The sequence below is a fragment of the Hemiscyllium ocellatum genome, chromosome 9 (assembly GCF_020745735.1).
Source record: "Hemiscyllium ocellatum isolate sHemOce1 chromosome 9, sHemOce1.pat.X.cur, whole genome shotgun sequence".
Taxonomy (NCBI): Eukaryota; Metazoa; Chordata; class Chondrichthyes; order Orectolobiformes; family Hemiscylliidae; genus Hemiscyllium; species Hemiscyllium ocellatum.
Window position 1 is genome coordinate 57296333 of NC_083409.1, and position 27721 is coordinate 57324053.

The 27721-nt window shown below is 42.2% G+C and overlaps 1 protein-coding gene across 2 annotated transcripts in view; it reads left to right on the forward strand.

The window, feature by feature from the left end:
* Window positions 1-27721, forward strand: part of raver2 (ribonucleoprotein, PTB-binding 2) — a 92251-nt gene that overhangs the window by 53522 nt on the left and 11008 nt on the right. The window contains exons 12-15 of one of the 2 annotated variants that reach the window (XM_060830380.1): window positions 298-387; window positions 11966-12025; window positions 21054-21170; window positions 27276-27368. In XM_060830380.1, coding sequence (XP_060686363.1) covers window positions 298-387; window positions 11966-12025; window positions 21054-21170; window positions 27276-27368 — 360 coding nt within the window. The remainder of the gene's footprint in view (window positions 1-297; window positions 388-11965; window positions 12026-21053; window positions 21171-27275; window positions 27369-27721) is intronic. The other variant, XM_060830381.1, reaches the window with a different exon arrangement.

The window sequence follows — 27721 nt, forward strand, 5'->3', positions numbered from 1 at the left end:
CAGTCATATTGTTTAAGTTGGATTTTAAATGTATTAATTTTCCATTGCCTTGGTAGAACTGAAATTTAAATGTATAACCAGTATGTGTGTACTTCAATAAACCATGAAATGTGGCCAAAATAGGCTAAAATTAAGTTGCAATCTAATTCTTAGTTATATAGTAATTAGTTATATAGGTACCTTTAATGTACCTTGTAACATTTGTGTTTCAAAACAATTTGTGTGAACTGAAAAAGCAGTGAGATGGGAACAGACCAGTATGGAAAAAGGCCAATGAAATTGTTTCTGTATTGGTAGGATGTCATGCAACAGTGGTACCAGACCTATGTTCCATCACACAACTCCTCTGAGGCGTTTGTAACCGGATGTGAAAAAGAACAGTGTGAGGTAAGTGAAATTGCTGAGATTGCCATTAGTTACATAAATAGGCCCATAGTTTTTGAAAGAATCATGGTGCAGTACAGTTTCTTTATTCTGTATTTTTGTATTCTAGCTCCTTAAACAAAAATAAGCTAGATATTTTTGTGCTCTCTGTTAAATTCAGCTAACTTGCTACAATATCTTTAGTCGAGTCAGAGGCTCCCTGGTGTTGCATCAGATCTGTTGCTGCTGATTCATTGGTGCACAGGTTTGAGAACAAAGTGCTTTGCCATCTCTCGCTCTAGTGCTTTGAGAATGTTATAAGTTTTCTGCACCTAAACTCTGGAACAGAATGAGAGTCTCTTAAGAGGATTATTCTTATTAGCGATGATTATTGGGCATAAAGTGAAGCTGAACGCTGAATTACTTGCATAATAAAAAAAACAAACTGAGTATTGCTTTGATATTTCATGCCACAGTGGAATGTTTGTGTTTGTGTATATAGTAAGACTAAAGGGATGTTTGTACCTCAGAAAAATGCCTGATTTGGAAGAGGAAAACTTTGGGAATTGGTCCTGATGATGGAAAATAATAATCCTCACTCCCAGTATAGTCACTTCAATTCTTAGAAAAAAATGGACTTCAGTAAGTTTTTTCTCAAAAAATGACAAGGTGTACTTCATATCTACTAGCTCTTCTTCATCTGTTTTTTTTCTCTTACAAGTGAAAAAGCAACAAAATCTAGTGCCATTTCCTCCTTCCATGAGCTCAAAACATGAAGGCAGTGAAGTCCTGTAGAGAGGTTGTGTTGTGGCAGTGTCCAGTACTGTTGTCTGCAGATAGCCCTAGGCAATTTGTATAAATGTCTTTGTTTTCACCTCTTCCTAACTCCTTTGCTATTATTCATTCAACAGGAGGCTAGGCCAGCATTTATCTCCATATCACTAATTGTGAACTGCTGCCTTGATCTGTTGCAGTCCATTTGGTTTAGGTACTCCCACAATGCTGTTTGGGTGGGGTTTCCATGATTTTAATGTGGTGACAGTGAAGGTGATTTAGTTCCAGGTCAGAATGGTTTGTGGCTTGGAATGACGCTCGCTAGGTGAATAGAGGCCACAACTTTGGAAGGTGCTTGAACAAAAACAGAGTGGCAATAAAACTCAGCAGATCTGGCAGCATCTGTGGGGAAATAAGAGTTAACGTTTTGGTCAGATGATTCTTCGTCAGCACTGCTTTCTGTTTTTGTCTCTGATCTCCACTTTCTTGTTTTATTTAATTGCATGTTGGTATATGCTGCTGCCACAGTGGATCAATGGTAGAGGGAGTGAATGTTGAAGGTGTTGGCTGGGGTGCCAATCAAGTAGGCTCCTTCATCCTACATGGCATAATGCTGCTTGAGTACTGTTGGAACTGCACTCATTCAGGCAATTGGGAGTATTCTATCATACTCCTGAATTGTGTCTTGCCAATGTTGGATAGACTTAGAGACTGTGAGAAGTGTGCAGTAATTCACCGTAATTGAAATGCACGAGAGGAATGTGTGAGAAGGTCAGCACTGATGAGATAAAAGCTGGCAGCACAGAATCCCTCACCCTGTTTCTACCTGTCAAGTGGTGTCACATGAAAGCAGGTGTTTGGGTGTTATTTGTCTTTTTTAGTCCAGGTGGTAGACTACTTTCCCATTTGCAGTACAGCTAGAAAATTTTATTTTAAAATGTTTAGCTCCCAAATTAAATTGAATAGAGATGGCTAGGTAAGGATGTGTGGTGGCTGTATTATGTGGGAGTTGATGGGCACTGGTGCAATCCATTTCAAGTGTTGGATGCTTGAGTTCAGCTTGAAGTTGAAGCTGGGATCTGAGTATGATTGCTGCAACACCTCAAGGAGGAAGAAAGACTTGCCGGGACATTGTTTCAAGAGTCAGCCACACACATTGCATTAATTGTATGAAATTTGGTCCACATCAGGACAAGGAGGCTATGACTGAGTGAAGCAGATATTGGGATCCAGAATTTATCTTGGAGTAGCTTTCGTCAATGTCTTTGTCTAATAGAGACAAGACTCGCGTTCCTGATGTGGGCAAGGGCACAGGCTGCAGAGAGCATGAGCAAACTGTCCAAAGCACTGCTACAGCAGCATTCAAGTCTGGGAGAAAAAAAGAAATGAAGTAGTATTAGCCTGTGCACAGTGGAAAGAAAAATCAGAGGGAGCATGAGACGTGGTAGTTCTGGGAATGATAGTTGTTCAGTGGGGGCAGGATTTATTTGAACCATGCTTGGAACTGGTGAATTGTATAACAAACATTGTATTTAGGGCCTTTAACTGATGTGGGTAGAGGGTTCAATTGCAACACAGTCTTAAAAAATCAAAAGAAATGAGAGAACAGAAATGCAAGGTCTTGAAGAGGCAATGATAAAATGCAACAAAACGGAAACAAAATGTGCAGCAGCAAATAGAATCAGATTAAGTAGTAACGGCTAAAAACTCAAAGCTCAAGGCTGTCTATCTGAATGCAAGCAGCATTTGTAGAAAGATAAACAAGTTGGTGCCAATGGAATGAATGAATACAACTTGATAGCTGTTACAGAGATGTCGCAACAGGTGACCAGGACTGGTAGCTCAATATTCAAGCATATTTGATGTTCTGGAAGAATAGATAAAATGAAAAGATGGTGAGAAAGCATTGTTAATAAAAGAAAATATTAGTACAGTGATACAGGTGCAATAGATCATAATGCTGAATCTGTTTGGATAGAAATAAGTAGCAGCAAGAGACAGAAGTCATGTGTGGCTGTCGTCTACAGTGCCCCGAAGAGTTGATTCACCTGTAGGACAATGTATAAATCAACAAATTGTAGAGTCATGCCAGAAGGACACAACAATTGACTTTGGCCATTTTAATCTGTTATGGCTAGACAAATCAGATTGGCAAAAGGAATGTGGGAATTGAATTTGTATGTATCAGGCTTTTTATTTTAAAACAATGTGTGCACAAGTGACCTGGGAACAGTCATTTTCAGATCCAGTTACGTGTAATGATGTAGGATTAATAAGATTTTGTATTTTTGAGTTCTCTACAGGGTAGTGATCAGAACATGTTAGAATTTCAAATTCAGTTTGAAGGAGAGCAAATGGAGTCTCAAACCAGTGTTCTCAACTAAAATAAGGGCAATCAGTTTGTGATATGAAGAAAGAACTACCTAAAGTAGGCAGGGAAAATGGACTTGAGGGAAAGATCAGTAAGCAGATATTTTATAATAATCAGCAAAAAAAAATCTTGATAAAGAGAAGGACTCAATGAGAATAACAAACCAGCTTTGGTTAACAAAAATGTTCAAAGAACATGTAATCAAAAATTGAGGCATATGCAGTGGGGAAAATTAGTGGGAAGTCAGAGGCTTGGAAAATTTTTAGGAACCAATAATGGATGACTTAAACACTACATTAATTTAAAAAAAATACTTTAAAAATATATATTTATCTGTCCATCTCTCCCAGCTTTTGAGCAGCTGGTTGTGATTTGTCTCCTGAACAGCTGCAATCCTTTCCCACAATTGGTGAGGGAGAGATTTCTGACCTTTATGATGGTTGGAAGTTCATTGATACAGTTAAAATGTTTGGGATTGAAACACTACCCTGAGGAATTCCTACATCGATGTCCTGTGCCTCCTGATGACTGACCTACAACAATCACTAACATCTTCCTTTTGCGTTAGTTATGGACTCCAACCAACACAGTTTTTTTCCCCCTAATTCCCATTGGTTTGAATTTTGATATAGTTCTTTGTCATGTTTGGTCAAATGCTGCCTAGATCTCAAAGGCAGTTTCTGTCACTCATCCCCTGGAGTTGAATTCTTTTGTCCATATTTGGGCTAAGATTGTGAGGAGGTCAGAGGTTGTGTGGGCTTGGTGAAACTCAAAGTGAAAGCAATGATCAAATTATAATTAAGTGCCACTTAATAGCACTTCAACTACCCCTGCCATCATTTTACTGGTCGCTAGTAGATCTGCAGAGGTTAGTGGTAGTTGGCCAGTTCAGACCCAAAATTAAAGCTTTTTGTTCCTCCAAAGGGCCCAAATGCTTTCAGGTCTGTTGGGGTTTTGGATATATGGATAAAGGATACCCAACGTAGTTTGAGCAAGTATTGCAGTTGCCTGTAACTTTTGCAATCTTCATTGTGTGACAATACTATGGCTTTAAGAGGTGTATTTTGTCCTTTTTTAAAAATTGAAGTTGAGACAGGTGGGAGAGGTCTGCTTCAAATCAGAGTAAATAGCTTGTGAAGTCTTGGGTTTTTAAAAGTTGGAACAAGAGGAGCAGCTTGAATGGGTGGGTTCAAGTTGCCAAAGAACCAGTATTTTCAGTTTAGTTTTCAGTTTAGTTTTCAGTAGCTGTTGGGGTTGTGAAAGCTGCAAAGCTCTCGTTCTGCTATAGCCAAAAGCTTGGGTTCTCTTCCTACTGATTGTTTCATATGCAATTCTATCAGTTATTGTATTTGCCTTTGCCAAGTGTGTATTCATGGGCTGTTACTATATTGAAAAAGTTAAGTAGTTTATTATTTTGCGAGAGTTACAGTTCAGCCAGTTTTTTTTCATTTATTTTTCTTTTGTCTGCATCTTAACTATAGTGTACGACTAAAGCGTGTTTTGCTTCAAGTCCAATAGTTTGACCAGTCGAATTGCATCCAAAATGCAATACCTGGCACTTGTCTTTAAAATAAGAAAAAGTTAGGGCCTAGGCTATCTTTTTGACATGTTTTGTCGGGGGAAGGTTTGGTCTGGTCCATGACAGTTGCCTTCAGTAGTTTGCTTATTGCCTGGAGTTAATCAAATTGGCTGAAGGGTGACACCTTTTGATACTGGAGATCTTCAAGCGACAGTAAAGATGGATTTTGGCACTTCTTGCTGAAGATTGATGCCAGTACCTTTTGTCTTTTACTCTGCTGTATTGGTCTTCCCCAGCAACTGGGGATGGAATATTGTGGAGCCTCTTCCAGCAAATTTTTAAATTATTCACTGCTATTTGTGACAGGATAAACCAGGTCTGCAGAGGTTAGATCCAATCCATTGTAACTTAACTCTTATCTACTGCATGCTGCTTCCATTTATGTAGAATATCAGTAATGCTATATTGTAGCATCACCAGGTCAATGTCTAATTTTTAAAGTATTCTGGGCTGATGCTGGCATGCTTGTCTGCGCTATTCATTGAATCAAAGTTGATCCCCTGGCTTGGCGACAAGGATGGTGAGGGTTATGCTGATCGATGAGGCGACAGATTGTATTTGAATATAATTCTGATGGCCTGCAGTATCTTATGAATGCATAGTTTTGAGTTGTTAGATCTATTTGAAAAGTGTACAATTTAGCACTGTCGTTTCCTCCTCCAGTTACACAAAGGAGTGTAACTCCACTGATAATGGGCCTTTGGTTTCTTGAAGATGGTATAGTGGTCACTGTCTCACTTATGGACAGATACGTCTGCTGCATTTAGATTGAGGACAAAGACAGATACGTTTTTCCACTTCCCTCACCACCTGCTACAGATCCAGTCTAACAGCTTTGTCCTTTGGGAATTGACCAGCCCAGTCCATAGTGGTGCTTCAAGGGCACTCTTTATAATGCACATTGAAATTCTTTGCCACCATCAGTACTCCTAAATGGTGATTAAAAGGGGAACTGATTCATCAGCTGGTGGTGGGGCTGATGTTGGTGACAATCCAGTTTCCTTGCCCATATTTGATCTTATGCCATGAAACCTCATTGAGTCTGTAGTCAATGATCAGGACTCTCACACAAACACCTCCCAATGGTATGCAACTGTTTGCTAACTTTGTTGGAATGGTTATTATGTTGGCATGGTAATCATATGCTCAGAATTATACCTTACAATCCCAAGCTGTTGCTTGACTAATACATGGGGCAGCTGTCCAACTTCAATTTGAGGCCCATGTGTTGCTAAGGAGGACTTTGACGAGTTGTCAGGACTCCTGAGTATTTCTCGTTTTCGGTGCCTTGGTTGGTGCCCGGTGGTCCTTCTCGTTTTGAGCCTTAAATGAAACTTTGTAGTGGTTAGATGCAACTGAGTGACTTGCTAGTCTGTTTGAAATGCAAAACTTGCACCCACACCACCTCCCTTACTTCTCTCCAAGACCCCAAGGGATCCTTCCATATCCGCCACAAATTCACCTGCACCTCCACACACATCATCTATTGCATCCACTGCACCCGATGTGGCCTCCTCTGTACTGGGGAGACAGGCCTCCTACTTGCGGAATGTTTCAGAGAACACCTCTGGGACACCCGGACCAACCAACCCAATCACCCCGTGGCTCAACACTTTAACTCCCCCTCCCACTCCACCAAGGACATGCAGGTCCTTGGACTCCTCCATCGCCAGACCATAACAACACGACGGTTGGAGGAAGAGCGCCTCATCTTCCGCCTAGGAACCCTCCAACCACAAGGGATGAACTCCGATTTCTCCAGTTTCCTCATTTCGCCTCCCCCCACCTTGTCTCAGTCGAATCCCTCGAACTCGGCACCGCCTTCCTAACCTGCAATCTTCTTCCTGACCTCTCCGCCCCCACCCCACTCCGGCCTAACACCTTCACCTTGACCTCCTTCCACCTATCACATCTCCATCGCCCCTCCGCCAAGTCCCTCCTCCCTCCCTTTTATCTTAGCCTGCTGGACACACTTTCCTCATTCCTGATGAAGGGTTTATGCCCGAAACATCGAATTTCCTGTTCCTTGGATGCTGCCTGACCTGCTGCGCTTTTCCAGCAACACATTTTCAGTTCTGATACTTCAGCATCTGCAGACCTCACTTTCTCCTCGAAGATTTTAACCTACTGCGAATCCTCTTGCAAGGACGCCTTCCTTGAAGAAGCTCTCTTCCTCCCTCTACAAGGATTTCAGTGAGTCCCTCTCTTGCTGCACCCCTCATCTCCTCTGCACAGAAGCTCTTCAGCCACGTTCTCAAACAGACTCGCTACCACAGCCACATCTCCTTCCTCAGCACCTGCCTACGGAACCAACTGATCCCGCACAGACTCCGGACTACGTTCCAACCAATAAAATTTGGACCCAACCAGGACAACCTGTACCTACAACAAATCCGAAGCATCCAGCAACAGACCTCCCTCCGGATCCTCCCGTTCCACCCTTGCAGCCATGTGTCGCTACCTACATTCCCTGCAATCAGCCCTACCCCAGCTCAGGACAACACTCTCACAGACCTGCAAAGGACCTCTACTGTTCTACATCTACAGAAGAATCCATACACTAAACAAACAGTTCTTCCTAGCCATATCAGAAATTAAAGACAGTAAGTACCAAAAACTTTCATGTCCTTACCCCCACACTCTGGGTTCCTCAACTGTTCCAGAATCTTCTATCGGCCTCCGTAATCAGTTGGACGCCATTAACCATGCGGCCGCTACAGCGCCCGCGGCACCAACCGCAGCAGACGACTGTGATGTCACTTCTCCCCCCACCGACCTCGCAGCCTCCGCGATCGCCGCGCAGACAACCGCCTCCACGATCGCCAGGAAGATCGCCAACGGATTCGCGACCCCCGTGGCTATCGGGAATAATAGTGTTTCTTTCGTCGCCACAGCCATTTCCACCCCTTCGGTTGCCGTCGCCGCAGCCACTTCCACCCCTAGTGACATCACTAACCTGCACGACTACAACGCCTCATGTGTCTCCGCCCCCATGCGTAACCCCGCCGCCACGCTGACCTCCGTCACCACATGTAACCCTGCCCCCACGCCTAACCCCGCCCCCACACCGATGTCTGTCACCACATCTAACCCCGCCCCCACACCGATCTCCATCCCCGCCCCCACTCCCAGATCCAGTCCTACAGCAGGTCCTAGCTCCCAGCCCTGCCGTGTTTTCACCATCCCTCCAGGCCTCCCCCTCTCTGAGGATGAAAGATCAGTCCTCAGCAGAGAACTCACCTTCGTTCCCCTACGCCCTCAGATTAATGAGTTCAACACGCGGCGAGACATTGAACAATTCTTCCTTCGCCTTCGTGCCTACTTATTCAACCAAGACTCTCGCCCACCCTCTGACGACCCCTTCTCCGGCCTCCAACACACCCCATCCACCTGGACACCCCGTGCTGGCCTCTTACCCGCCCTCAATCTCTTTATAGCCAACTGCCGCCGCAACATTAACCGACTCAACCTGTCCACCCCTCTTACCCACTCCAACCTCTCGCCCTCGGAACATGCAGCCCTCCACTCCCTCTGCTCCAACCCCAACCTCACTATCAAACCGGCAGACAAGGGAGGCGCGGTAGTAGTTTGGCGCACCGACCTTTATACCGGTGAGGCCAAATGCCAGTCGCAGACACCACCTCCTACTGCCCCCTTGACCATGACCCCACCTCCCACCACCAAACCATCATCTCCCAGACCATTCATAACCTCATCACCTCAGGGGATCTCCCATCCTCCGCCTCCAACTTCATAGTCCCACAACCCCGCACCGCCCGTTTCTACCTCCTGCCCAAAATCCACAAACCTGACTGCCCCGGCCATTGTCTCAGCCTGCTCCAGCCCCACCGAACTCATCTCCGCATACCTCGACACGGTCCTGTCCCCCTTAGTCCAAGAACTCCCCACCTACGTTCGGGACACCACCCACGCCCTCCACCACCTCCATGATTTTCGGTTCCCCGGTCCCCAATGCCTTATCTTCACGATGGACATCCAGTCCCTGTACACCTCCATCCCCCATCACGAAGGACTCAAAGCCCTCCGCTTCTTCCTTTCCCGCCGCACCAACCAGTACCCTTCCACTGACACCCTCCTTCGACTGACTGAACTGGTCCTCACCCTGAACAACTTCTCTTTCCAATCCTCCCACTTCCTCTAAACTAAAGGAGTTGCAATGGGCACCCGCATGGGCCCCAGCTATACCTGTCTCTTCGTAGGATATGTGGAACAGTCCATCTTCCACAACTACACTGGCACCACCCCCACCTTTTCCTCCGCTACATCGATGACTGTATCGGCGCTGTCTCGTGCTCCCACGAGGAAGTTGAACAGTTCATCAACTTTACCAACACCTTCCATCCCGACCTCAAATTCACCTGGACCGTCTCAGACTCCTCCCTCCCCTTCCTAGACCTTTCCATTTCTATCTCAGGCGACCGAATCAACACAGACATCTACTATAAACTGACTGACTCCCACAGCTACCTAGACTACACCTACTCCTACCCTGCCCCCTGTGAAAACGCTATCCCATATTCCTAATTCCTTCGTCTCCACCGTATCTGCTCCCAGGAGGACCAGTTCCAATACCGTACAGCCCAGATGGCCGCCTCCTTCAAGGACCGCAGATTCCCCCCAGACGTGATCGACGATGCCCTCCACCGCATCTCCTCCACTTCCCGCTCCTCCGCCCTTGAGCCCCGCCCCTCCAACCGCCACCAGGACTGAACCCCACTGGTTCTCACCTGCCACCCCACCAACCTCCGTATACAACGTATCATCTGCCGTCATTTCCGCCACCTCCAAACGGACCCCACCACCAGGGATATATTTCTCTCCCCTCCCTTATCAGCGTTCTGAAAAGACCACTCCCTCCGTTACTCCCTCGTCAGGTCCACACGCCTCACCAACCCAACTTCCACTCGCGGCACCTTCCCTTGCAACCGCAGGAAATGCAAAACTTGCGCCCACACCTCCTCCCTTACTTCTCTCCAAGGCCCCAAGGGATCCTTTCATATCCTCCACAAATTCACCTGCACCTCCACACACATCATCTGTTGCATCCGCTGCACCCGATGTGGCCTCCTCTATATTGGGGAGACAGGTCTCCTACATGCGGAACATTTCAGAGAACACCTCTGGGACACCTGGACCAACCAGTCCAACCACCCTGTGGCTCAACACTTTAACTCCCCCTCCCGCTCCACCAAGTCCTTGGACTCCTCCATCGCCAGACCATAACAACATGACGGTTGGAGGAAGAGCGCCTCATCTTCCACCTGGGAACCCTCCAACCACAAGGGATGAACTCCGATTTCTCCAGTTTCCTCATTTCTCCTCCCCCCACCTTGTCTCAGTCGAATCCCTCGAACTCGGCACCGCCTTCCTAACCTGCAATCTTCTTCCTGACCTCTCCGTCCCCACCCCACTCCGGCCTATCGCCCTCACCTTGACCTCCTTCCACCTATCACATCTCCATCGCCCCTCCCCCAAGTCCCTCCTCCCTACCTTTTATCTTAGCCTGCTGGACACACTCTCCTCATTCCTGATGAAGGGCTTATGTCCGAAACGTCGAATTTCCTGTTCCTTGGATGCTGCCTGACCTGCTGCGCTCTTCCAGCAACGCATTTTCAGCTCTGATACTCCAGCATCTGCAGACCTCACTTTCTCCTGTTTGATGATATTGTAGAGTAAACCCCATAGCTGTGGGTCTGGAGTCACATGGCAGATTCCCTTTTTCTAAAGGGCACTAGTGAACTGGGTGTATTTTTGCAACAAGCAACAAAACTAGTTTCATGGATCACCATTAGGTGAGCTAAAGTTGTTTAATTCCTGATTTATTAATTGAATTCAGATTGCACCATCAGCTTTTGTTTAATTTGAACTGAAACCCCAGGACTTGGGTCTCTGGATTGCTAGTCCAGTATCACTTGCCATCACCTCCCCAGTTGGTGTAAATGGTTCAACATTGTTCTGACTGCAAGTTTATTAATTGAGCCTAAAATCAATTGCTGGAAAATCTCATCCAGGTCTGGCAGCATCTGTGGAGAGAAGGCAGAGTGAACATTTTGGGTCCAGTGACCCTTCTGTTCTGCACTGTGAATCATAGAACCCTACAGCACGGAACTAGGCCATTAGGGCCATTGAGTCCACACCGGCCCTCTGAAGAGCATCCCCCCTACTCTAATCCCTCTACTCCTGTAACTCCACATTTCCCATGGCTAATCCATCTGGCTTGTACATCTTTGGACTGTGGGAGGAAACTGGAGCACCTGGAGGAAACCCACACAGACAGGGAGAATGTGGAAGCTCTCACACAGTTGTCCAAGGCTAGAATTGAGCCTGGGTTCCTGACGCTGAAGCAGCAGTCCTAACTACTGAGCCACCATGCCATTCAACCCTGCTGAATTCTATCGACTAATGTTGACTTTGCTTTCTTTCCACAGATACTGCTAGGCTTGTTGAGCTTTCCAACAATTTGTTGTTTCTGATTTTTGGCATCCATAATTCTGGTTTTTTTTTATTAATGGAGCAATGATCAGACTTTCACTGAAGCCTCCTTTTTTGTAATAATAAAGCCTTCTGAAACATTCATTGCATGGCTTGCAAGGGTCCAAAGGGACTCCTTCCATGCTTTATCAGTTGCACTTTCAGAGCCGAGATCATCATTTTTCTTGTTTGAGGGTTCCCCTGGAGATTTTCTTTGAGGTTGCAGTTTGATTTTCAGGGGCTTTTTATTCATGCTCACTAATTTATTAGATAATTCTGTCATGTAGCAATAAATCTTCTGTTACAAATATATAAGATTAATCTCTCTCAGAATTCAGCAAGTTCCTCAATATCCTCAACTTTTCATGTATTTTTATTGGTCTTAGGTATCAGCCCCAACTTTTGTTCAGACATCTGCAGCTCCTGTTGAAATGTTCTATAACCAGGTAAGAAATCGAAAATGTATCCAAGCAAATGAGCACCTATGAGTATCATAAACTTTCAGGAAAGCTTCTACAAAAATTGCCAATGTTGGTAATTTCTTATGAATTTTACTTTTGCACGGAAAGTAATTCTTTCAAACTTCTCTCTTTCAATTTTTCGATGTTTAACTAATGGCTCTTGATGTTGGATAAATTCTAAATGAATATGACAAAGTTGTCATTCTTGCTTTTCATTTTTAGAAATCAAATCTCTGTTCCCCAGTTAGTTATATAGGTATTTTTTGTTCCACCTGTTCAGAGTTGTCAGTACACACCTCTGAAGTAGGTGAGAGCTGGCCCAGAGGTCGGGAAACTACCATTGCACCACAAGGGACCTACCTGTTAATTGTATGTCACTTGTCTTTAATTACATATCGATAGAGAGCATTAGTTGCATTTTCCATGCATTTTTAAAAGGCGATACTGAAATTTGGGTTTAATTGAAGTGGGAGGTATGTACTTGTAATGTCTTCCTTTCTAAATATTAGACTAAATAAAAATTGCCTTAAATTCTATCCTTTAACTGACCCTTTTGAATAAAGCACACTACCAGTTCTTGAGCATTTTGCATAATAGATGTTCTTCATTTAGACTTTTTCAGCCAATTTAGCTGTATTGTACATTTTTACTCCATAATTGTATAGTTTTTTTATATGCGAGATTAATATTTTATGTTCCCTTCTAAGCCATTTTTTAAAAGTGCATTTCTTGGCCCTTTGATAATGAAAGGCTCCTAATTTGCATTACTGATTTTAATATTGAATACAAGAACATGACAAATGGCACAGGCTTTATGCTAATTAATGTATAATTTTGCTTCTGTATGCATGAAGGAATGTTGAATATCCCATCTGCAATTTCTGTTGCCAAGGTATAGACCACCTGCATTTTGAGTGTAACTAACTCTCTTCACGCATTTAGTGACTTGAATTTATTTTATTTGAAAAAACCAGTCCAAAGAACACACCAGTCATCTCATCAACTTGGGACTTATATGTTTGGCAAAGTCCAGAAAACCTATTTAATATATTTGTCAGTGTACTACTTGTCTTAACTTGATTGACAAGGTAATTGGAAGTATTCTATACAGATGAAACTCTTTGTAAAGGATAGCTTTGCTTGTTTACTGTCACAAAAAGTGCAACACACTGATGAAATTTCAAAACTGCTTTCTCTACCCCATCCTTGTTTTGGTTGTTGCTTTCAAAAAAAGTGAACTTCTGGATCCTATTGTATATTTTATGGAAACAACTAGGAGGAAAATAAATCAACTATTTTGCATATTGGCTGTGATTCTCAGGACTGGATGTAAAAATTGGAAATTTATGATGTAGAGTATGACAATACTGTAAAGCACTTGATTTTGAATGTGATTGAATGAAAATGCAGAATAGCTCATGGAATTTGGATGTGAGAGGTGAATAAGCCTTAATGCAGAGGATATTGTGAATTTTGAAAATTTGGCAATTGTATATGTCGTCTTCTGTTCTCCATGAGACCAAGAAAGGTGTTGAAATAATCAGTTCTGATGTGATTGCAAAGTTGATAATGGTTAGGATGTCTCTGAAAGTTGCAAAAGTCTGGAACAACTGTGAAATGGTGGAAATGAGCTTCAAATCTCTGTCCTGTTTAATTATCGAGACAAGTTTCCATTAAATGAAATGGCAAGTTGCCTTCTAATCTTTAGCAACTTGAGTGAGTAGCTAAGGATGGACTTAGAGGTAATGGCAAAGGTCTTTTGATAAGGTTGAATATGATATTGGTATTCCAAATGTACAATCTTGCAAGAAATTATTTTCATCTAAATTTGGTGCCTTAATTGCAAAGTGGCAACCGTGCATTAAAGACAGTAATGGTGAGATGGAGTTGAACATCCACAGTTAGGTGGAAGCTGACAAGGTAGATTTTTATTTTGCAGTATCTTTAACTGTGAACTGGAATAAGAAATGAACTTTTAAAATCAAGAATTGCTGCATGTTTTGAAAGCAAGTAATTTGGAACTTATAAGTACCATTTACAAAGCTGCTTGTTCAAGCAATGATTTAAAATTTGATTGCAGATGAACTGGAACTGAAGGGATGTGCACAGGTGGAGCTTTGGATAATTGACCTGTGGACTAGTAACCAGTTATTGATGACAGAAGTCTTCTGCATTTCAACCGCAGTTGCTGTCAGCTAGCTGAGCAGTTTGGGAGTTTGAATGAGATTCAGAGAAGCTTTTCAGTTAGCCTTCATCACTTTAAACCTGAAGAAAATAAGTATCTTTCATTCAATTGTGATAGTTCAGACTTTTGACTGAATATTTTAAAAAAGTTGATATATTTATTGTACTTTTCATAACCATTGGACATCTCAAATCACGCACGATAATTTTTAAAGTGTAACCACTTCTGCATCATAAAAAGATGGTAATATTTTGTGTACAGCAAGCTCCTGCAGACAGCAGTGTGATAATGATCAGGACGGATTTTGTCATATTGATTAAAGGTAAGAATACACTCCAGACTGCTCATTATAAATACCCTGTGTCTCTTTGAAAAAAACACCATGGATCTTTTATATCTGCTTGATATCCTTGTACAAATTCCTGTGGCACTTACTACATCGTGCCAACCTAGAAATTACTTCTCTGCCTTAACTCTGTTTCCTGTTAATTAGCTAATCTTCTGCTGCTTCTGCTGCTCACTTTATCTTAGAAGAAAGATCTATAACTTTTTAGCTGTGATCTAATGACTGAAATACAGTCATTTTCTGTAGAGGTCGTTCTGCAATAATGCAATAGTTGTGTTCCTCTGCATCTTTGCGCTATAGAAAATTGCTAATAGTAAATCTCTATTCCCATTCAGTAGAAAGTTTGTGTTGGACAAACAATGTCCACAATTCGACAATTGCGTTAGAGCTCAGTCAAGCTGACGAAATGCAAGTTATAGCAGAACAACTCGTATGTCACCTTTTTGGTGTTCTTTATGTGCCTCTTGTCTTATTCATTTTATTGGCATTTTTGGTATATATCTTGGCATCCACATTTCAAAAGTCACTTTCCATCCTCACTTCTTATTTTTTAGGTTTCTAAGACATACAGAAAAGCATGTAGCCTCTGCTGAGTCTTTATTATAAGCTTGAGTTTTTTTGTTCACACATTCTTCATCTTTGTAACATGGCTTCCAGCTATTTCTGATTTCTTTCTAATTCCTGTGTCACAGCTGCCATCCTCTGTTATAATTTCTACTAAACAGACAAACATATCTACTTCTGGTACGACGCAATCCACTTCAATCTCAGCCTTGTTTCTTTCAGCTGCTATTGAGGATGAACATCAAAAGAAATCAAACAAAGGACATTCTTTCTTGATCTACAATATTTTTAAGGCCTTTCCTAGTTTTGTAAGTAGATCTATCTGTATTGCCTTCCCCTTTTGATTTCTTAATGCCACCCATATGGATTATGCATTTTCCAATCCAAAATCATTTCTTACATTTCTTTCTTACATTAACAAAGCTAACCTATCACCTTCCTTCCTTCCTATCTGTCCTTTCAAAAATGTCTCACCTCCGAATTCTTGGTTCTCAATTCGGATATTCTTGTACCGGTTTGTGTAACGGCGAAACAATCATGGCCATTAACCTCAATTTAAGTAAAGATCCATTAATTTTGCCTTTTTACCATTTTCTTCCCCCTTGACCTCTTTTTTTAATGTTGCTTACATACTCTCTGTTGCTTCCTGTCCCATTTTGGGTATTTTCTAAACAGTTGCTGTGCAATGGTGCCATATCTTTGCAAGCCTATCTATCCTCTCTGCAGAACCACCACCATTTAATTTGTACAGCGCTAGTTATTCACTCTGTCAGGACACCCATGCCTGGACTAGTGAAACCCATTCCACTAGAACAACTACCTGTTACTCAGCTCTGGTGCTGGTTTTCCATTTCTCCAATGCTGATCTTTTGAGAGACATGTTTAACTCTGACTTTATTTATCTTTGCCAAATTAGCATAGGGTAGTCGAGAGACTATTATATGGACGGTTTGACTTTAGCTTCTAATTCTTCAAATTCTTTCAGCAGCACCTCTTTTCTAGCTCTGTAAATATTGTGGTTCCAACATGGAACCCAGGTCCACTGCTTTTTATCATTTATATAAATGATATTGATGTGAATGTAGGAGGTATGATTAGTAAAATGACATGAAAATTGGTGATATGGTGGACATTGAAGGAGGTTATGTCAGTATAATAGGACCTTGATCAGATGGAGATTAATTTAGATAAATGCAAAGTGCAACACTTTGGAAAGGCAAATCAGGGCAGGACTTATACTTTTAATGGTAAGGTCCTGGAGAGTGTTGCAGAATAGAGAGTTTTTGGGGTGCAAGTTCATAGTTTTTGAAAGTGGAATCGCAAGTAGATAGGGTGGTGTGAAGAAAGTATTTGGTGTGCTTGCCTTTATTGGTCAGTGCATTGAGTATAGGAGTTGGGAGGTCATTTTGTAGCTGTTCAGGACATTGGTTAGGCCACTTGATGAATGCTGCGTACAGTCTGGTCTCCTTGTTATACGAAAGATGTTGTGAAACTCAAAAGGATTTGGAAAAGATTTACAAGGATATTGCCAGGCTTGGAGGGTTTGCGCTATCAGGAGAGGCTGATTAGGCTGAGTCTTTTTTCCCTGAAGCATTGGAGGGTAAAACGTTAACTTGTAAGGATTTATAAAATCATGAAGAACATGGATACAGTGTGTAGTTAAGGTTTTTTTCCCCTCAGTAGTGGAATCCAAATCTAAAAGGCATCGGTTTAAGCTGAGAGGGGAAAGATTTAAAAAGGGCCAAAGGGCGGCAACTTCACACAAAGGGTGGTGCGTGTATGGAATGAGCTGTCGAGGTGGTAGAGGCTGGAACAATTACAGCATTTAAAAGGCGGTTGGATGTGTGAAAGAAATAGGAAGGGTTTTGAGGAATATGGGCCAAATACTGGCAAATGAGACCACATGAATTTAAAATATCTGACGGGCATAGACTGAATTGGACTGAAGGGTTGGTTTTGTGCTGTATGTCACTGACTCTGGCTAATGAAAGCTGGAGCCCACCCCTCCCTTCTAAAGCGCTGAGGGGATGTCCTTAATGTTGGCACCAGGCAGGCAGTAAAGTCGTTGAGACGCATGTCAATGGCTTCAGAGAACAGAATCTATCCTTTTAGTTATACAGTCCTCTTCTACTAATCCACATTTCTATTTCCTTCCCGATCTTGAATGGTTCGCTGTACTATGTAGTGCGTTGTCAACGTTGTTGCAGTTCTTGCCCTTGCCCTTCAGCTTTGAAAAGCCTTGTAATTCTTGAACAGTTGCAAGGGCTGAAATTCCTCAAATGCCACCAACTGCGCTCTTACACCTGACTTGTGGTCATACCTTTCTGACCCTGCCCAAATTCTGGGTTCCTTAATCAGGAGTGTGACTGCCTCCTGGAACAAAGTATCCATATGCTGCCTTCTCTGGTGTGGTGCAATGTTTGCAGCATAGTCTACAGCTGTTCAGCTATGAAATGGAGCTTAATGAGTTGCAAACATTGAGTACAGGTGTATTTATTCTGGATCACCTTGATGTTCAGCAGCTCCCACGTGCTGAGCAGGAACACATCACCTTTCCTGCCATTACATAGAATTTATTTTTTTCTTTACTACTGTGGTATCTTAATATCCTTGCTTTTTACATTTTTGTAATTGTTTTTGCCCTGGTATCAATTTTCTACTTAAAATATTTTTTAAGATGGGGTGCAAGTCTAGAGATATAAACTATCAGGCTCAATGCTCAACAATTCTTGTCAATTAGCTGTTTTTCCTGCATTCATGTTACATGGTCTTATTGCAGGTAGGCCTCTTAATTGCATATTTTATCCTCCCCTCACTTCTTGCTCAAAATATGCTATTTTATGACTTAAGAATTGAATAAGATTTAATAATTTGAGATACTCATTGATTAACCAGTTGAGAGCAAGAATCAGTTTTTGAAGGCTGAAAATATCTTCAGATGAAAGCAACCACAATGCCTCTTGCTCCACTAAATTTCATATCTTGTCAGAATGCAAGCAAGATATTGTAAGTTGCATTCAAAAATTCTGATTAAATCTCATCTTTACTGTCAGTTTCACATTTCAAATAACTTTTTTTGTGATAACCAAGATCAAATACTTAGTCTGAAACATATGTAAATACTGTTTACTTCTAGATGTTATCCAAGAGTGTTCTTAGGTTAAATGTTCCCACCCTTGTTCCTACTTCAGGTCTAAATCTACTCTCTTTCACCAATTTCTGCTTTATCACAGAAAGCTAGTTTGCAGGTACAGCAGGTAATAAGGAAAGAAAATGATATTTTGCCGTCTATTCCTAATGGTATAGAGTATAAAACTAGGGAGGTGTTGTTTCAGCTGAACAAGGCATTAGGGAGAATGCACCTGAAATACTGTAAGCAGTTTTGGCCCCCTTACTTCAGGAGGGATGTAATTGTATTGGAGGCAGTTCACAGTTGGTTTACTAGGTTGATTCCAGAGGTAAGGGTTTTATCTTTTGAAGACAAATTAAGCAATTTAGGCCTATACTGTCTGGAATTTAGAAGAATAAGAAAAGATTAAATTGAGATGTATGGTACTATGGGGGATTGACAAAATAACTAGGGAAAGGATGTTTTTTCATGTGGGGCGGTCTAGAATGAGCGGTCCCAGCTTTATGAAAGGGGGTAGTAGACTTAAAACAGATGAGAAGTTACTTCTCAGAGTTGTAAATCTGTGGAATTCACCAGTCCAGAATGCAGTGGATGCCAAGACAGACCATTTTATGGATTTGCCAGACACATGATCATAATTAAATAGCGCAGTAGGTTTGAGGTTGAATTACCTACTCCTGTTGCTAGTTTGATTAGATTAGATTCCCTACAGTATGGAAACAGGCCCTTCAGCTCAACCAGTCCACACCGACCCTCCGAAAAGTAACCCATGCAGATCCACTACCCTCTGACTAATGCACCTATAGCTATGGACGATTTAGCATGGCCAGTTCACCTGACCTGCAGATCTGTGGACTGTGGGAGGAAACTGGAGCACCTGGAGGAAACCCACGCAGACATGGAAAATGTGCAAACTCCACACAGACAGTCGCCCGAGGCTAGAACCTGAGACCCTGCTGCTGTGAGGCAGTAGTGCTAACCACTGAGCCATCATGCTGCTCCAGTGGGACGGTATGGTAGTTGAAATGTCTTATTGTTTCTTCCTGTGAAAGCAAATAGAAAAATGTAAAAGGGTAGGCTGCAAAGGAAGTATTAACAAAATGAAAGGCAAAGCTAGACCCTTGATTACAGGTGATACATGAGCAATGATTGAGAAAGGAAAGAAATACTTGAACATAACTAAATTAAAGGAGGCTGTAGACAGGCTAAAGAGAGAGAGCATTAGAGATGTGTGATGACTTATTGGAGCTGGAAAGAAATAAAGAAAGATGATAAAGTCTTTGACAGATAAAGTGTGCAGGAAAGGTAACGATATTTACTATTGTTTAAAGTGGTACAGAAGCAATAAAGTTAGGCAAAACATTTAAGAAATTGCACATTGATCCATATTGAGGGAAATCCTCAAGATAGAGACAAATGAAGGACCAAATTTTGGTTACATTATTCCAATGGAGAGATGAGCATTGCTGCAGCCTCGACTTGCCTTTTAAATGCTGTTGCAAAGGGAGCATGATATCAGTGATGATTAATTCTTCTGCTGACTCCAATTTTTCTTGGACAAGTCTCTGCTATTTTGTAACTGAAGTCTCCAGTATAGAATTGACTAAAGGCAAGGGGACATATTCTAGGCCATTATGATATTTGATGTAAAGAATGCTTTGGAATTGGTGTGTACAGGAAAAACTCCAGAAGTAGACTAAGTAACACACAACGTTCAATCAAAGGCCAGACATCTTTAGAGCTGCATCAAAATCCCTATTTCTGATCCACATCAGACTAGGAATTGGCCACATAGACTTTGGAGAAGTTTCCCATGTGAATTTATAGGGTAGGAGTCTTCCCAGCTGAAGCAGCACAATCCAATGAAGGAACCAACACAGGCTGGAACAGAGGGAGTCAGGGCTGTTCAGAATTCATTATTCAGTGTTTTGGTGGACTTGAAGCCAATTTGGTAACAAATGAGAGAAGTGAGTGAGGAGTAGCGATTAGGTAGGGGATTAGAGTAGCAAACAATTAGGAGGGGGATGTTGGGGGCAACCTAGTTCTGCATCAGATTTTCTTAACTTACCTTGTACTATCACTGTTATAGTGATTGTTTGAAGTTGCTTCCTTCCTTTGACTATTTTTGGGATGCTTTTTGTGTAGTCTGTAAAAACTGTTGCAAAATATTAATTTCAATTGTCATTTCCCTACTTCTAATGTTAATTCCCCAGTTTTAGACTTTGTCACCATTTGATTGAAAACCTTTGCAGCATGCCTTCCTGCTCCATCTTTAACTCCCTTTCAACTCTGATCACTAAGTGAATGCTGCACTTTGACTGCAGTAGCTGCAGTGCAGTGTGGGAAAATGTCAGGGAAGGGTGTGAAAACACTCAGTTGCTCAACGTTTGAAATAAGTGGTGCCAAAGAGAATCGTGTCCTATTTCAAATGTAGCAAAAGCAATCATAAGAGACCACAGCATGTATGTTAGACATCCCTGCACTAGTTATTAACTCTGTATTAATGAAGATGGATATCAGGGATTCAGTCACTTTTAAAGGTGGGGGGGGGGGGGGGGGTGGTGAAAGTGGAGGATGGTAGGGAGAGATTGGGGTTTTTTTGCCACTTTAAGCACATGTGCATTATGTTTTAGATTTCAATGTGTAAAAGATTTGTTTTGCCTGCTGAGAGCTACTATTGTGAAATTTGTTGAGACGTTGGATTGAGATGCCTCAAAAAGCAACAGTTTCGTTGAGCCACATATTCCTAAACTCAAAGCTAAGCTGTTAAGTTGTAATTTCCTTCCAGCACACGTCTGTAAATACCAATGTGGACTATAGTATGGCAGTGCAAGTGGTGCCTTCGTATTATGCTGGAAGTCAAACATATTACCCTGGAAGCATTCAAAGTGGCCAAACTACCAAGGTAGGATTAATCAATACTGCAAAGTTTGAATGATATTGATGATTAATTGGCAAGTACCTAAATGCACTATTTCCCTGACACTCTTTGGTCAAATTCAGTACAGTAGTGGGTGAGAAGAACAAAGATGGGAGCTGCAGCCAAGTCTAAAGAGGCAACCAAGAATTTACAAAATGGGTCATGTGATAGAGTCAGGGTCATAAGCACAGAAACATTGATCCAACTTGTCCATGCCTACCAAGGTTCCTAAAGTAAACTAGTCCCATTTGTCTGCATCTGGCAATATCCCTCTAAACCTTTCCTATTTGTGTACCTAATCAAATGTATTTGAAGTGTTGCAATTGCACTTGTCTCCACCACTTCCTTTGGTAGTTCTTTTCACATATAAATCGCCTTCTGTGTGGGGAAAGTTTCCCTTCAGGTTCCTTTTTAATTTTTTCTCCCCTCACCTTAAAAATGTGTCCTCTAGTTTTGAGCTTCCTTACCCTAGAGGAAAAAACCCTTAGGTATTCATCTTACCTACTCCCTTCATTTTATAAACCACTATAAGGTCACCTTCTGACCTATGCTCCAGCGAGAAAAGGACCCAGCCTATCCAGTCTCTCTCTGTATAACTCAAAACTTTCAGGCGAGGTGATGGCCAATTGGTATTATCATTGGTTTGTTAATCCAGAAACCCAGCCGTTGGCTGCAGGACTTGAGTTCGAATCTTGCCATCTCAGATGGTGTGACTTGCATTCAATAAAAAGGGCGTCTGGAATTAAGAGTCTTAACGATGACCATGACTCTGAAGCCAATTGTCAGAAAAACCCATCTAGTTCACTAATATCGTTTAGGGAAGGAAACTGCCATCCTTACCTGCTCTGGCCTACCGGACATTCCAGACCCACAGCAGTATGGTTGACTCTTAACTGCCGTCAGGGCAGTTAGGGATGGGGCAATAAATGCTGATCTATCTAGATTAGATTCCCCATAGCCCAACAAGTCCACACTGATCCTCCGAAGAGCAACCCACCCAGACCCATTCCCCTAGCCGAGATTTACCCCTTAATAATGCTCCTAACATTATGGGCAACTTAGCATGATCAATTCATCTGACCTCCACATCTTCGGATTGTGGAGGAAACAGGAGCACCCAGAGGAAACCCACGCAGATGCAGGGAGAATGTGCAAACTCCACACAGACAGTCGCTTGAGGCCGGAATCGAACCCTGGTCCCTGGTGCTGTGAGGCAGCAGCACAAACCACTGAGCCACCATGCCACTCAAATATCAAATACCCTCATCCTGTGAATGAGTAAAAGAAACCCTCCAGTCTTGTTAACATCTTTGTAAATCTTATTTATACCGTCTCCACTTAAATAATATCCTTCCTACAGCAGGATGACCCAAATTGTATACAGTACTCCAAAAGGTCACCTCAACCCAACGCTAGAATAAGGGAGGTAAATATATGGCTAAAAAAGTGGTGTGGGAAAGAGCGGTTTCTTTTCATGGGCACTGGTATCAGTATTAGAGCAGGACACCACTGGTGCCAGTGTTCTAGCAAAAAGGGTAAATAGGGTGGTCAACAGAACTTTTCAACTAGTAAGTTGGGGGTGGGGGGAGCACGGGTGTCGTGTCATGGAGGAAAGGGAAGGGAAAAACTCCAAAAAGTATAATGACAGCAATGGGAAGCAAAGCTACAGGTTAACATGAGGTGGATTCTGCATTGAAAAATATGAAAGATAAGGAAAGAAAGAAGGACTCAGCAGAGGATATTAAAGTCTTCGCTCACAGTAGGACAGTGTGTTTGGCGAAGGTCAGGAATCAAACTTCAAACACACTGGATAAATGAATAACAATGAGAAGAGGAGCAGTCAATTATAAGACTGAAGGTGTTGTATCTGAATGTACATAGTATAAGAAATAAAGTAAATTTGAAGCACAAATCAAAATTAGCAGGTATGATGAGGTGGACATCATGGAGACATGGCTGCAAAATAATCAGGACTAAGAGCTAAATATCTAAGGATATATGTCCTATCAAAAAGACAGGCAGAGGAGGTGGGTATGCTTTATTAGTGAAAATGGGACTGGGAGAATCCAGTTGGTAGTGGATCACGAGAAAAGGAATTTGTAGAATGTCCATGAAATGGCTTTTTGAAGCAGCTTGTAGTGGAGCCCGGTAGGGGACAGACAATTCTGGATTTAGTGCTGTGTGACGAGGCAGACTTGATAAATGAGCTTTAAGGTGAAGGAGCCCTTAGAAGGCAGTGTCATAAAATTATTGAATTTACTCTGCAATATGAGAGGGGGAAGGTGGAATCAGATGTAACTTCATTACAGTTGAATAAAGGCAACTACAGAGGCATGAGGAAGGAGCTGATCAGAATTGACTGGGAGAGGAGTCTAGCAGGAAAGACGGAACAGCAATGGCAGGAGTTTGTGGGAGACATAGCAAAAATTTATCCCGAGGAATAAGAAGCATACCATCGGGTGGATGAGTCAACCATGACCGACCAGGGAAGTCAAGGACGGCATAAAAGCAAAAGATACGGCATATAATTTGGCGAAAGGCACTGGGAAGCCAGAGGATCGGGAAACCTTCAAAGACCAACAAAGGGCAATGAAAAAAGGAATAAGGAGGGAGAAGGTTAAATATGAGGGTAAGCTGGCCAGTAATATTTGGGAAGATTGCAAGAGTTTCTTCAGATATCTAGAGCAAAAGAGGCACACGTGGACATTGAGCTGCTGGTAAATAATTCTGGAGAATTGGTAATGGGGAGCAAAGAAATGGCTAGGAACTGAATGAGTACTTTGCATCAGTCTTCAGTGGAAGACACTAGTAATTTCCCAAAAATTCGAGTGTTTAGGAGCAGAAATGAGTACAGTGGCCATTACCAAGGAAGTGCTAGAAAAACTGGTCTGAACATGGATAAATCATCTGGACCAGATAGGCTACACCCTGGAGTTCTGAAAGAGATAGCTGAAGAGACAGTCAAGTCTTTTGTAGTGATCTTTCTGGTATCACTGAAGGCAGGGAGGGTCTCAGTGCACGAGAAAATAGCTAATGTAATCTCCCTGTTTAAGAAGTGAACATGGCACAAGAATGGAAATTATAGGCTGATTAGCCTGACCTCAGTCGTTGGTAAGATTTTGGAGTCCATTGTGAAGAATGAGATTTCTGACTACTTGGACATGTGTGATAAAATAGGGCAAAGTCAGCATGGTTCCCTCAAGGGGAGGTCTTGCCTGACAAATCTGTTAGAATTCTTTGAGGTGGTAATGAGCAGGTTAGACCATGGACAGCCAATGGATGTTATCTATCTGGACTTTCAGATGGCCTTCGATAAGGTGCTGCACAAGTGGCTGCTGAGCAAGGTAAGGGTGGTAGAGGGAAGGTACTAGCATTGATAGAAGATTGGCAGTCTGGCAGATAGCCAGAGAATGAGGGTAAGAGTCCTTCTCCGGATAGAGGTGAAAGTGAGGACTGCAGATGCTGGACATTAGAGTCAAGATTAGAGTGGTGCTGGAAAAGCGCAGCAGGTCAGGCAGTATCCGAGGAGCAGGAAAATAGATGTTTCGGGCAAAAGCCCTTCATCAATCAATTTTTCTGCTCCCTGGATGTTGCCTGACCTGCTGTGTGTTTCCAGCACCATTGTAATTTTGACTTCTCAGGATAGAACCCTGTGTTAGGCTTGTGTTGGGACCACAACCTTTCACTTTCTTTTTAATCGAGATAATTAATTATACTGAGGGCAACCTGGCTAAGTTTGCAGGTGATTAAAGATAGGTGGAGGGGCAGGTAGTATAGAGGCTGCAGAAAGATTCAGACAGGTTAGGAGTGTGGGCTAAGAAGTCGCAGATGAAATACAATGTGGGAAAGAATGAAGTCATGCACTTTGGTAGGAAGATTAGAGGCCTGGATTATTTTCTAAATGGGGAGAAAATTCAGAAATTGAAGTACAAATGGAGTTGGGAGTCCTAGTCCAGCATTCTCTTAAGGTAAACATGCGGGTTGGTTTGGTAATTAAGAAGACAAATGCAATGATGTCATTTATCTCAAGAGGGCTAGAATATCAAAGCAGGGCTGTATTTCTGAGGCTTTATAAGGTTATGGTCAGACCATATTTAGAGTATTGTGAGCAATTTTGGGCCCCATACTCGGAAAGCATATTCTGACCCTAGAGCAGGTCCAGAGGAGGTTCACGAGAATGATCTCGGGAATGAAAGGCTTAACATATGAGAAACATTTGAGGACTCTGGGACTATACTCGATGGAATTTAGAAGGATGAGGTTGTGGGGGGATCTAATTGAAACTTACAGAATACTGAATGGCCTGGACAGAGTGGACATTGGGAAGATGTTTCCATTGGCAGGAGAGACTAGGGCCTGAGGGAACAGCCTAAGAGCAAAAGGAAGACCCTTTAGAATGGAGGTAAGGAGAAACTTCTTTAGCCAGAGAGTGGTGAATCTATGGAGTTCATTGCCACAGAGGGCTGTGGAGGCCAGGTCATTGAATATGTTTAAGACAGATATAGAAAAGTTCTTGAATGCCAAGGGGATCAAAGATTATGGGGAGAAAGCAGGAAAATGGAGTTGAAAAACCTATCAGCCATGATTGAGTGGTAGAGCAGACTCCATGGGCTAAATGTCCTCATTTCTGCTCCTATGGTCTAAGGCCTTAAAAGTGGCCTCACCCATGTCCTGTATGATTGCAGCATGATGTCTCAACTTCTATACTCAATGGTCTGAGCAATGAAAGTGAGCATGCCAAATGTGATCTTTACCATCCTGTCTACCTGTGATGCAACTTTCAACAAACTATGTACCTGAATTTCTAGGTTTCTCTGTTCAGAGCCCAACCATTAACTGTGCAAGTCCCGTCCTCTTTCATCTTAACAAAATTCAGCACCTTACATTTATCGAAATGAAACTCCATCTGCTGCTCCTTAGCCCATTGGTCCAATTGATCAAGACCCTTTGTAATCCTAAATAACCTCCTTCGTTGTCCATTATCCCACCAATTTTGGTGTCATCAAACTTACTAACCATGCTTCCTAAATTTTCTTCCAAATTGTTTACACAACAGTGGACTCAGCACTGATCCCTATGGAACACTGCTAGTCACAACCCTCCCACAACCACCCTCCATCTTCTACTGTCAAGCCAGTTTTGTATCCAGTTGACAAGCTGTCCCCGAATCCCATGTGATCTAACTTTAGTAAAGCCTTCAGTAGATTCCACTTGGTAGACTCGTTAGTAAAGTCTATGTAGATATTATCTACTGCTCTGCCCTTATCTATCATCTTGGTCACATCTTCAAAAAACTCAAGTAGCAAATTAAAATCAATACTGATACTAAATGCAATTCTTTCAAAATGCTCGATAGCGAATAACCACTTGCTTCATCCAACTTTCCCCGCACAATTGAAAGAACTCAAACGGACCATTAGAAAAGGGGCTAACTGGAAAATTCATGCCTGATCCTCCATGGCTGCTTAGATCTGCATAAAGAGGAGCTACTTTGAGGAGACTGTGTGTCAAGATTTCCCCCCAAAAGGGTGCTTCACTGGAGTAGTAAATTTTAATCTGAATTAAATCCTGCGCTCCATGATCCATTTGATAGTATTCTGTATTAAAATTTCCTTTGAGTGTAGTCTTTCTAAAAATTTGTGTTATCTGGTTTAAATAAATAACTCAGTTAATTTTACTTTTAGGGCTATAGAGCTTAACATCTGTTGTAGTGTTAAACCATCTGGAGCAGCAATGCACAACATTTAATTTTTTTTTCAGTTCCTTCCGATTCAAATGTGAAAATATCACCTAAAATGCAGATCCTCATTCAACATTAAAGGATCGGAAACCATATCCAGGGGCATTGAGACTAAATTTGCTGTTGGCACTGCACTTGATTAAGATTTGTTTATTTCTCAGCCTTGCTTCTCCTCTCACACATTACCTGAAGTGAACCTGGTCAACATTAACTGGATTGATCACTATCAAGCTGAATAACTAACATCAACTGAGGCAGTACTAATATAATTTGTTTCATTGTCTAACAACAAGATATACAAGTTTAGCCAAGTTTCTGAATCTAACTTTGATTCATTTTTGTTTTGGCAGGGGTCTCCTTGTGCTACATCGCAGCAGTCACTTGCTCCAGGGGCTGGAATCCTGGGTCCAGCACCTGTGGGAAACCCGATGTCTAATGTCAAGGTACATTTCAGATCCACTTTAATTGACTGGTGAAAATTTGAATATGTATCTTTCCAGTATTTTTGAATTTATTTTTATCTATTTGCAATGTGGTAACTCACTCAGGTTTGCTGTGTAGGCATGGGTTGGAATGGACTAGAATTGATTGTTTTCTGTAGCATTGAAGAGTTTGAGTAGCATAAATCGCCTGTAATAGCATAACCCAGAGCATAACATATCTCTTGGTTTGTTGACTCCTTAGCTAAGACATTAATTTGAGTAGTTGTAGTGGAGGTGATGATTTATGGAATCATAGACATTACAGAACAAAAATAGGCCATTTAGACCATCATACAGGTTGATAACTCCTCATC